The 12,514-nt window shown below is 45.2% G+C and overlaps 1 protein-coding gene across 1 annotated transcript; it reads right to left on the reverse strand.

Moving 5' to 3' along the window:
* Window positions 1–393: 393 nt before the first annotated feature.
* On the reverse strand, window positions 394–11,511 carry abhd3 (abhydrolase domain containing 3, phospholipase). The gene is made up of 9 exons (XM_062481842.1): window positions 11,245–11,511; window positions 10,151–10,314; window positions 7,838–8,020; window positions 6,813–6,858; window positions 4,539–4,651; window positions 3,121–3,294; window positions 2,721–2,769; window positions 2,376–2,541; window positions 394–2,226 (listed from the first exon to the last, which is right to left on the reverse strand). The coding sequence occupies exons 1-9, from the start codon at window positions 11,404–11,406 to the stop codon at window positions 2,042–2,044; spliced, it is 1,242 nt and encodes a 413-aa protein (XP_062337826.1). The 5' UTR covers window positions 11,407–11,511; the 3' UTR covers window positions 394–2,041.
* Between the last annotated feature and the right edge of the window lie 1,003 nt (window positions 11,512–12,514).

The raw sequence follows: 12,514 nt of genomic DNA on the forward strand, positions 1-12,514 counted from the left end.
AAAGAAGGAAGGAAGTAAAGGGAGGGAGGGAGGGAGGGGGGAGGGGGAGGGAGGGAGGAATGAAGGTAGGTAGGTAGGTAGGTAGGTAGGTAGGTAGGTAGGTAGGTAGGAAGGAAGGTAGGTAGGTAGGTAGGAAGGAAGGTAGAAAGGAAGGAAGGATGGAAGGATGGAAGGAAGGAAGGAAGGGGATGGTTGAACACTGTTGTGACTACCAGGGAAAACAGATGTCGCAGCATAACAGTAGTAGAATAACTCCCTACCCCTGAGCGATGGAGTCAATTAATCAAACCTAAGCAGTCAGAGAAGGAAGGAAAACTCATTTGAAGAAATGCATTACCTAGCTGGTCCATATGGAAACAACAGAGACAGCAGATAAATGCACTGTATGCTTCATTTAATAATTTATTAAATACAGCATAATACACGCATCGTGATACATGTGCATATACCAGGACTTTTACTACATAGACAATTTCATCTTAAAATCTTATTGCTGCGCATGTTGAATGTCTTCTTTAATATCCAAAATGGTCATAAACACATGTCCTTTGTGCTACTGGCTACGGTGTGGTGTTAGTCGTAAGGTTTCAGGACATGTTGACAATGAGACACATGCTAATCAATGGCCACTAGACAGAACAAACTAACATACAAACCTCACAGGAACAGGATTTAGAATCCTCTATACAGTGCAGGGAAGAAAGCCTGGGCGCCAAGTCTGTCTCTTCAGCCAACTCCTTTATGGTAGCCAGCTCCAATATCATTGTGGGCTAAAGGACAAAAAACCTGGCAACCACGGTATAATTACACTATACATTTTGCAATGCAGCACCCCCATCAAATCGTAGCCAGCGTACAACTCACACACTTGCTTAGGTTAAACCTTAGTTATTCGCATCACAGCATCTAGCACCTTCATTCTAACATGAGGTTTTAAATTGGTGCTCAGCAAATATTTTATAAGCAAAGTGAAGAAGTGTAGATACTGAAGATTTAGACGTTAAAAGTCTCAACAGTAAGTCAAGGGCTTCCCAGTGATAATTGCATGATAGTTCTTTAGGCCATTTGGGTAACTCTACGATGAAACGTGGTGCCTTTGCGAGAAGGAATTAGAGGCATGGTATTCTAAAAGAAATAGTGCAATTTCACATTCCTTGTCATTAATGAATTCATTAACATACAGAGTACAGCTATTTGGTGTAGCCTACACAAAGAATTTGATTTAAAAAAGTGCATGCAGAAGGTTTGAGGAAAACATACTGTGATTAGGTAGGAAGGGTTCAAAACAATGTACGGGTTCTATGAGTAAATAAATAAAATCCCTGAGGACTAAAATTCTACGACGACAGCTTTCAAGGAAATGGACAGAAAGAAAGGGAATGACTCAAGTCATATAGTGATAATACAGTACTGCTGTTAACTTGGTACTACATGTAATATTTAAACATTTTATTCATCTGTCTAACAAATTAATCAGGTTCAATCTGAAGGGCTGGTCAATTGATTTTCCTGTCCGTAGCACACTGTTTGCAAATTGAGTGTCGTGGACATAGAAGTTCTTCCTGCAGGGTACTGACACTGTTTCAGCAGGCTTGACACCACTTTAGGACACTCTTCAATTTTTTATGGAAAGTATTGCAAGTTTAGCGAAGCCTGCTAAAACAGGCATCAGGCATGAGATGCTTTGAAAGTATTCACTTCACTTGTTCATGTACACACACAAAGAAAAGAATGAAACATTATATGTAGCACCTTAAAATTGCACAGGATGATCCCATAATTAGCTAGCGCAACCGAACAATAGATTAGTACACAATCTTTTAAACATTAACAAGAACATTTATGCTTTTGTTTTCAAGAAACATCTAAATGCATGGTTACATGTACACAAAATTAACAAATGTTTGGACAACTACATCCGTGAACATGTTGTATTGCGATGTGCCCTTAAAAAAAGAAAACACGTTTTTTTTGCTTGTGGTAGACGAGGAAGGAGGGAGGAGAGTAGGAGGAAGGAGGGGGACTTTGGGGCCCAACCCCACTAGCAAGACAGGTCTTGTAGTCGGCTGCCCTGCTCTATGACAGCCTTGGCAAACTGCTTGAAAACACGGTCCATGTAAGTGCTCTGTCTGGGCCAGAGGCCTTCCAGAAAGCCAATATGGCCGCCATGACAGGTGATGAGGAGGGCAAGGTTGGGGTTCTGCTTCACCGCCTCCACTGGAATGGCTGGGAACCACACCGAGCAGTTAGCAGTGTTGCTACGTGTTCATAAGGATCCCCACAGACAACACAAACCAGACATGCTGCATAATATGTCGTTTTACACGAACAAAAACCCATGCGTGCCTGGATGAGGACTAAGCCCAGGGACTCACCGTGACACGGGGAAAAGACATCGTCTGCTGCGTTCAGACACAGCATTGGTACCTGCACAGATTTCAGCCTGTGCACAGGACTGGCATCACGGTAGTAGTCATCATTGGTCGGATATCCAAACATCTTCGACGTGAACCTGGTATCAAACTCCCTGATGGTCTTAGCCTGCAGAGAGAGAGAGATTCCAGATCTGTCAAGTTCGGTGGAATCTAGGATTGACATGGACATTCATTCTACAACATGGCGGCATTCAGAAATGAACCTTGTCATATGTGTGACACTGTGCTTTTATAAACCAGGCATCGTACGACAGATGTCAGTGAAGTCGATGGGCAGTGTCCTACCTTCATCACATGATCAATGTCGTAACACTTCTCAAGCACAGGTCTGTGTCTGGAGGTCAGATAAAAAAAAACATATATAATCACCTACCAAAAAATTTAATTACCAAACAATGCGCTTAAAGGTAGCCCAATACGCTTTTACAGTTCCAAGCACACCTGCTATTCCACCCTGTGGGGACGGCTTGGCAGTTTGAAAAACTCCTTGCAACTTTAGGATTAGGAAATAAAAAAAGACCGGCGAACTAGCAGACGAGTGGAAAAATATGCCGCCCCGCCCTGAACGACCTCTGGAGCCGGGCGCCATGCGCTAGCGGCTAAACTGTGCTAATCCCCCCCGCGGGGTCAGACTGGGGGCTGGGGGCAGAGGGGACGGGGGTGGGTGGGTGGGTGGGAGGCTGACCTGTCCACGGAGGCCTGCAGGCAGCTGGTGAGGTAGGAGTTGAAGAGGAAGCGGTCCAGGGGCTTCTCCAGCGAGGCGGTGCACTCAAACACATCCCAGCCAGCAGAGAAGACCACCACGCCCTTCAGACAGGTCTCACGGCCCTTCCTACCCAGGTAGTTGGCCAACATCATCCTGGGAGGGGAGGAAGAGGGAGGAGGAGGAGGAAGAGGGAGGAGGAGGAGGGAGGAGGAGGAGGAGGAAGAGAGAGGAGGAGGAGGGAGGAGGAGGAGGAAGAGGGAGGAGGAGGAGGGAGGAGGAGGAGGAGGAAGAGAGAGGAGGAGGGGGACAGAGGGAGGAGGAGGAGGAAGAGGGAGGAGGAGGAGGAGGAGGAAGAGGGAGGAGGGGGACAGAGGGAGGAGGAAGAGGACAGAGGGAGGAGGAGGAGGAAGAGGGAGGAGGAGGAGGAAGAGGGAGGAGGAGGAGGAGGAGGAAGAGGGAGGAGGAGGGGGACAGAGGGAGGAGGAGGAGGAAGAGGGAGGAGGAGGGGGACAAAGGGAGGAGGAGGAGGAGGAAGAGGGAGGAGGAGGAGGAGGAGGAGGAGGAGGAGGAGGAGGAGGAGGGAGGAGGAGGAGGAAGAGGGAGGAGGAGGAGGAAGAGGGAGGAGGAGGGGGACAGAGGGAGGAGGAGGAGGAAGAGGGAGGAGGAGGGGGACAGAGGGAGGAGGAAGAGGGAGGAGGAGGAGGAAGAGGGAGGAGGAGGGGGACAGAGGGAGGAGGAGGAGGAGGAAGAGGGAGGAGGAAGAGGGAGGAGGAGGAGGAAGAGGGAGGAGGAGGAGGAGGGAGGAGGAGGAGGAGGAAGAGGGAGGAGGAGGAAGAGGGAGGAGGAGGGGGACAGAGGGAGGAGGAGGAGGAAGAGGGAGAAGGAGGGGGACAGAGGGAGGAGGAGGAGGAAGAGGGAGAAGGAGGGGGACAGAGGGAGGAGGAGGAGGAAGAGGGAGGAGGAGGGAGGAGGAGGAGGAAGAGGGAGGAGGAGGGAGGAGGAGGGGGACAGAGGTGTGGGTTGGGGGGGGGGGTAGGATTGGGTAATGTTCCAAAAGAATTTCATTTCAGGGATTACAGTGTGAAAACCAGCATGTGCACGGAGAAGGCTGAAAGACTTAACACTGCGTTCTTTCTCTCTCAAACCAAATCCAATATCCTCAGAGTAACTAACTCTCATTAGGAGCTCATGTATTTCAGAGAGATTTTGACGTATTTCTACTACGCGTATTAAATTCTCTCCGGACTGCAGAGGACTCTGCGTTCTCTTTGACAAACAGAAACAGGGAACTTGAGCTCTGTCCTGCAGTGCAGTGCCCTGTGACACTGCCGTCAAGCGAAGCCCTCTCAAAGCCGGTCACAAACAGCAGGGGCTCAAGATATTCACACTTCACATACCCGCCCATGGAGACGCCAGCAGCCATGAGAGGAGCATCCTCGTTGGTCCATTGGATGTGTTCGATGACAGCCTCCAAGTCTTCTGTGTTGGCAGCGCAGTAGGTTCTGGGAGTCTGAGGTAGAAAGGAGTCACAGTCACTCCTTACAAACAAGATATCTCTATTTGTGTGTGTGTGTGTTTGTGTGTGTGTGTGTGTGTGTGTGAACTCCATTACAATGTTCAAGCAAATACGACTTGAGCAAAGTGTGGGACCCAGCTATTGAGGGCAGTGTGCCGAAGGTGAACATACAAAGACACACACACATACACACAGACACAGAAATGCAAATAGACCGCTGTTCATCTATCTACTGGTATCTGTGCTGAGAAGTGAGTTTATGAGTAAAAGGCTGGCTGCTACAGTAACACACTAAAACTCCTGGTTAGCAATGATTTTGATTCTGATTTGAAGGCCCAGTCTCCTTTGAAGTAAGGGTATTCACTCAAGTGTTAAAAGAAGGACTGGAAAAAGAAGACTTCACATTACAAATGGACGATCAGGAATGGTACTATTTACTGTAGCAACCGGGAGATGAAGCCTTACGTGACAGTGTTGGCATGCAGACTCTATGCGTCTACATCTAACAGGCTGAAGAAAAACCTCTCTATGTTTATGGACCATTGTCTGACCATCCCTCACTCAATCGATTCATGTACCCTTTCTTCTCATGAAGAAACATGAAACAAATGAACTGTCGTGAATCTGGTGACATGCAGCATATTAACGGGTCACTAAGGTCAGGGAAAGTCAAATATCTGACCATTTGACTGGCAAAACCAGCTAAGTGATGTAAAATGTGAGGGGATTGAATGACATTTAAACAAATTGTCGGTCTCGTCTACTGCAGGACTTTTCGGCAATTAGGCAAAGCTCAAAAAAGCAACTCGCTTCCACTTTATAAGCAAAACACATCACTGCACACTTCAAGTCCATTTAACAAGACCTGTTCCTCGTGCATATTGACTCTTGTAGGCTCTCCTTATTAATATTCACGAAGCAGATTGCTAAGTCAGGGCTGTTTCTGCAGTCTAATGGAGTTTCTCTTCTCTACTTCCACCCTTACAAGTGGAATACCAATACCAGATGCAAAACAAAAGCTCAGAAACTAACATATATCTGTACAGTCATGCCAAAAATCATCTTCAACAGAGATTACGATTCCCATTGATCAACTTTGTACAGTGAGATTTCGCTAAACGCTATTCCAGAGGTCTAGAATTAGGGCATGAGGACTTGGAGTAGCCTTTCAGCCACAAGGTCTTTCTCACAGAGGGGCATTCTAATGCATCCGCCTATTTAGACAATGGAGCACATTCACACTGGCTGACCACAGAGAAAACACTCACAGCAGCGTATGAATGCTAAGTCATTTGCATAAAATGCAGCATCATTCCACAGCGCGATTGAAAGAGAAAATAAATCCTCTCTCACCATCTTCTTCATGTAGCGTCACCGTAAGGGGTGGGGGGGGGGCAGGGGTGGTGGTAGTGTGTGGGGGGTATCTTTATAAATGTACTGTATTCAGACTGTATCATACTATTGTGTTACTGCATGTCATGTTGTGTAGGAACGTTGATTCATTTATAGCACAGTTTTGTTCTGGAGTTGTGTGTGCGAGTGTGTGTGTGACTGAAAATAAGTATGAAAAGAGACAGACCAGCCATTCATGGACATGATGACACCTCAGGGTGACACTGGGTTAATTGTCGGAATAGACACGACTGTGTAGAACCGTTAGTCTGTAAGTGTCAGAACTCCATGTTCCCTGTCAGGACAAGGCAAGGTCATTTCTCTGTGTAGAAAATCTATTCACGTGCAACTTAATCCCTGCTATGTGACAACATTGTCTGCTATTTGACTGACCTTCTTGTGGGTCATATATGATGCGCGAGGAACCGAGAAGCTACATTTCTGCATGTCCTGTCGTCTATAGGACACGTTTTTCCCCTTCACAGATCTGTTCGTTTTGGTTAACAGCGTTGGAACAGGAAAAACGGGACTAAGATTGTACTGTATCAGATCTATAAAGGACAATGACACAGGAAAGAAAACATTCTGGAAACGTTTCTGGAATGGAATTTGTACTGAAACTCTGTTAATGACAATGTGGCATACCAAGTGGATGTTTGGATAAGCGATTGCACATCCTTGTGCCACTACAGATTGGCCAGTAATTATTACATATTATTATGTAACCATGCATTTGTAATTGTAATTATCTTTTGATTCTTACCAAGAGCGTTTCACCGGAGACCCCTCTGTTGTTGAAGACCACACATCTGAAAAAGTCAGGAGCAAAAACTCACAAATCCACATTTGACCTTATATTTTGGGGATTCCACGAATAACATGTGATTCTCAAAATATATTTCCCTTCTAGCGACTTTTTTGTTTTCACCCTGCAGACTTATCTGTAAGTTCACAGACACTGTGTCACTGCCAGCTCCAGCTTCTCTGCACTCAGAGGAACACGCTGCCCCAAATACCTTTTTATAATAAGTGCCTTGCAGGTGTAGAATAGGGAATAGGGTGGGTTCCTAAGTGAAACACACAGCTGTGCCCTTGTGTTTGTACTGAAACGGTAACTGCATTTTTCCTCACATCTGTCCTTCGCCATCTATTATCTGGGGGTGTCAGACCTGCTGTTTGTATCTGTACAGCTCAGCCGCGGAGGGGTGGGGCCATGTCGGGGGTGTTGTGTAAGGGGGTGCTTACGCACATTCACTGCAGCACACACTGGAGTCGTATGCTGGTTTGGCTAAGCTGCAAAGCTTGTACCAGTAAGCTGTAATTCATTAAGCTAGTTGGACAGGGGTGAGGGCTGAACATGCTGAGTTTGACTAACTCACCCCTTTCCTTCCACACTCCGTTTGAAAGAATGAGTGCAGTTGAACAGAGGAAGGGACGTTTTTTTCTTTTCGTTTTTTTCGCAGAGATGAAAAACTGCTTCCCTCTGCATCTCTCCATGCTTGTGCTACGATCAGCTCTTTGCAAAGGCAGCATCATCGGACACAGAGGAGTTTATCTTTGCGAAACTGCTCACCTGAAGTAACCCGAACCCAGTCCCATTCAGTTTAGCCCACCCTTCATGAAGGAGCACACTTTTTTTTTTTTTTACATAGAATCAGAGCGGTGAGTCACAATACGGATCTATTTCCATAAGGTATTCGAGCAAATTAAACTGTATTGACAGCGTGAGAGTGCAGAGCGCGGAGCAGGACTGAAGGCAGTAATCAGCACCAAATCTGAACCACCCACCTATAGCCCAGCTCCCGGCTCTGCTGGACCATGTGCAGGATGTAGGACTCGCGGCTGGTACCGGTGAGGCCGGGGAGCAGCAGCACAGTGGGCCGGGTGGCCCGGTCGGGGTGAGGGGCGCTGTCATCGTTGTCAAACCAATCCAAAGAGATCTGGCCTCCATCTGCCGCACTAATGAGCTCACTGCGGACAAGCGGGACACACAGATAAAGTCAGCACTGTTCCGGCACGCATCCTATTCATCTGGGCGTGCTAAACCTCTGCCCCTGTCTCTCTCTGTCTCTCTTCCTCACACACACACACACACACACACTTACTCTCTTTGAAACAAGGCTTCAGTTAAACACCTCATCGGATTAAATAACGAAACTAATATATTTGGCCTAGTTATGCGTCTGACCTGTCAGTCTACCAACAATTTACATAACCATCGTGGATAGGTACGAAAAGCAATAACAAGACAAAGAAATGACATGACACGCAATTCTTTCTCACATCTTTACAATGTTCCCTGTTTGATCCCAAGTAGTTACTTAGGAAATTCCACCTACAGCCTGGCAGTGGTCCCACCTGGACACATCTTGCCGACAAGAGCTTTATTTCCCTTGCGATGGCCCAGTCAGTGTGCTATTGAAGACAGAGCTACTCAGAAGAACAGGGGTGGGGAGGGAGAGAGCTGAACCAGTGGAAGCTTACGGAGAACCGATTTCTGGGCCACAAAACTATGCAGACAGCTGAGGTTAGTGAATCCAGGCACAGTTCATCTTGCAACAGAAACACAAGTGGGCTACGGTTGAAGCAAGATTGGCATGAAATTACAGACAACATTATTAAAAATGCACTTAAGGCCAGCCCATGAGGCCAAGAGTTAGCTAGTGCAGAGTGAGAGAGTCGCGATACAGAAGCTGTCCAGACATGCTAATCCTAAAGTTAAGGTGAGAGGACTGAGTGGAATTTCACTCAGACAGTCCTCTCAGAAAACCTGGTGTGCTTTCAGATACTCTGTCCTTGGTAACATTTGATTAGGGTAGAGGTCATCTGTACCCTCAGGGTGCACACTGATAATAACCTCTGAAAATGTCACCAGTCAGAATGTGTGTTTTTTTCTTGTTCTTTTTTCTCTGGCCAAGGCCCGTCGCTGTGCAATGTGGGAATATCTATCAGCTTGATTAGAGAGCAGACAGGTAAATACTGAAGCAATGTGAATGCCTTTGGTAGATGCATCGTAGAGTTCAGTTCAAGGCCAGTGTACCATACAATCAAACTGAAGCTTGGATTTGCATCTGCTGGTGGTAAAAATGCATTGGAGAATTGAAAGACCTAGTCAGGCCTTGACAAAGGTTCTACACTGGCAGAAATGCAGCTCACACAAACCCAGCGGTACAACAGACCAAACCCCACTTCAAGCCAGGGGACACATCCCGCTCCTTACTTGTAATTAATTTCAATCCAGTTAATGAATGCAGGAGCCATAGGCCACCCTGATCATTAATCTCCAACAGAATGTATGTTCGTAGCTAAGGTAGGTAGCTGAGCCAACATAATTACACAAAAGATAATTTTCCCTTTTGAACTAAGTCCTGGCTAAGAACAAGAATGTTTCCAGTTATGAAACCTGAATCACAGCATGCACAAAATAAAACCAAATGCTTAATCCGACAACTAAACCAAACAACAATGTAACACAGTGCCGGTGACTTGCACTCCAGGGAACATTCCAGTAATTTATGTCCCAGCGGATGTGGGGCATACTGAGGACAAAGCCCTCAGCAGACACCCAAGAGACAGAACGATCCACTGGGACAGTGTAACTATCGTGTTTTAAGTCTATGAAAGCCTGGGGTCAGTCAAAGTAAAAATGTATATGTTACCACAACATTTAAAAACAACTAACATGGACATGTTCCAGACATAGTCATTCACAATGGTGACACATAACAAGTAAGAGTTTGAAAGAAAAAAATCTAGAAAAATGTCCCTCTTTAGTTAAAAGGCCTTTTCCCATTTTCAGGTATGCTTTCAGGCATGAACAAATGTATAACTTATTCACAAGTTGACCTATTTCTCAAATGTCATTTCAGTCTTTAATCATGGAAACCTCTGCCATTCTTATAACAGAGCCTTGCCTCTCTTTAAGTTGTAACACAATTTGGACCACTACTGCCATTTGAGGAAACAACCAGGCAGAAGTTCCACAACCCCAAGGATGGTTCTTTGAGGAACCTAAGGTGATAGGGGTTAGTAAAAAGTCTGGCATGACACCACAAAGATAATTCAACTTTCTAAATGGCTTTGTGGACCTTGCTGTCTTACTTTCTGTAGCTGACCCCGGGTTTAGCCGTGACAAAGGGTCTCAGTAGAGTCTGGATCCGGCTCTCCCAGCACCAGAAGGTGGGATAATAGGTTTCTGATACCACAGGACATTGCTCCTTCAGGAACTGGTAAAACTTCTTCCCACCAGAGACAAGTTGTGGCTTCTGTAAAATTGGAAAAAATAAGAATAGGATGTACTCTATGATTCCACTGAGAAGTACACAGAAGTCTTACTGACCCATCCTGGAGTTGAGATGATAGATCATACAATATCCTGGAAATATTACAAAAAATCTGTTTTTTCAGATTTTCTGTCATTCAGAACATTTTAAATATGCCTGTCCAAGTTCACTCAACATTATTTTCAAAAGATTTAGGCTACAGTAGAAACTCGAGAGAACTCTCTAGAACAGTATGTACTTTTCATTCATGAAATATTACAGGCAATATGAGTCATTATTGTAGTTTTCAGTGTGTTTTGTTGGGCATGCCAACATCTTAGTGAAAAGAAACTCAATGTGATTTCCAATTGAAAACCTCAATGTCGATTATTGGTGTGATCTTTTGTGAGGGACAAATAACCTACAGTACAGGCCCCTAATCCCTTCGCATACATTACAGCATATCTATTTTTTTCTGGCTCTTGCTCTATATATGTTTAGAACAGTATGTAGGCTACATGTATAGCCTACGGTAGGCTAAATCTATTGCAATTATTCTAGAAGGACTAAACGTGCGGTGTCAGCTGCGGAATGACAATTTGGGCTACTGTATGGAAAATTTGAAATCTTGCGCAAATGTCGAAAATCATGTCATTTTAAAGTTAATATGACATTTCGCCAAGTGGAGCTCGTCATAGCCAAAGACACCGCATGGAGCTCTGGAAAGATGCCATATTACCACATGTACTGTAAAATCTATGCTACTGTCCGACCGCTGATGCAGCTTTACCAAGCTATCAATAGAGGAGAAGCGCACACCTGAATTCAAGCCCAATCGTGCACCACTGAAGAGTAACACAATTGCCGGCAACAATGTAATCTACTTAAACTGGTAGGCTATGCTCCTTAAAAGAAGCCGCTGTGACACCCTACCTTGGCTACAGATATCAAGTAGTAGCAGGCATACGCTGCGCTGAAGCCGAGCACCAGTGACAGTCCAACACCAGATCCAAAAAGCCCAACTTTGACTTGATTTTCCAAATAAAGCGACAGATCCCTTGTCAAAACGTTGAAATTGAACTCCAGAGAGATCATTGCAAGGTCCCTGATGTCTCCCAATCTGCAGGGGTAGCGACCGGATAGATTTTCTGCTCCGGATGCGTGTGCCTATCTCAGTGAAGGAGACAGTCAAGGGGAGCGATATATATATATAGAGGCAGATGATGGCGCTCTTTGACCGGCCTGTAAGGAACTGATACGCCATCTACAGGCGAGGCAGTGGTTATACATGTCTGGCAACAGTTCAGTTACAAAAGATGTAGCCTACAGGCTCTTCAATCACATCTGCATTTTCGCTGCGCATGTGTGCACATAATAACCCTGTGAGTTAAAGATGGTGTAGGCAATGTTGTTGAGAAGCACTTTTTTTTATATTTGCCGAAATAAACTTCACATTTTGATGGCAACCCACCAATAGGCTACATCTAAAGGTTTGGCCGTAATGGAATTGACTAATGATTGGACGGGCCAGACACTATGTCTGTGTACCTACCTACCTGCGCACTCTACCCCTGCACTCATGTGCCTTACTGTAGTTTTCAATCTAGGCAGAGGTGTTCCAAACAATCGAGCAAGAGGAACAAGAATGGCAGAGAAAGAACATACAATAAATCCAGTTCCAGATTTCACAGTTAAAACTATTATAGCATTTTCCAATACTAACATGCTAGCTTGGAAGTAGTGAGTACTAGCCATGTTTATGTTCATTATGATAGGTGTGTTCTTACACGTGAACGCAACAAGGGGGTAATTTGTGGAGAAAAAACGATGCTCTCTCAAAATCTCTCTGTGGAATAGACTGTCGGTTCTGCTCGTTCATGGGTTTTGTGGGAGTGACTTTGAAGGGAGGGGGTGGGATAGGCCTGATATAGCTTGAATAGTTTGGAATTGAAGCTAAAATAGCTAGCGTCGCAAAACTTGCCTACACCAGCTTTAATAGTTGATGTTAAAAAGAACATGCACAATGGACAGCCATAGCCTATTATGTTTTTTTGGACTTATAGGCTAATATTAGGCTAACCTTATTTTATGATCAGTTAGACAGACAGAACGAATGGACGTTATAACAGCTTTGAACAAGGCTATAACAACGCAGAAATGCAACTTTGAAAGGGAAATTGTAACTTCAGATACATTTAAATAA

Source organism: Osmerus eperlanus, chromosome 16 (genome assembly GCF_963692335.1).
Source record: "Osmerus eperlanus chromosome 16, fOsmEpe2.1, whole genome shotgun sequence".
Lineage (NCBI taxonomy): Eukaryota > Metazoa > Chordata > Actinopteri > Osmeriformes > Osmeridae > Osmerus > Osmerus eperlanus.

Coding starts and splice junctions, on each gene's coding strand:
- abhd3 (XM_062481842.1), bottom strand. CDS start 11,406: ATGATCTCTCTGGAGTTCAATTTCAACGTTTTGACAAGGGATCTGTCG. Junction 4,652..6,812: donor TCTCCGGTGAAACGCTCTTG/GTAAGAATCAAA, acceptor TTTCTACCTCAG/ACTCCCAGAACCTACTGCGC. Junction 2,542..2,720: donor ACATTGATCATGTGATGAAG/GTAGGACACTGC, acceptor CTCTCTCTGCAG/GCTAAGACCATCAGGGAGTT.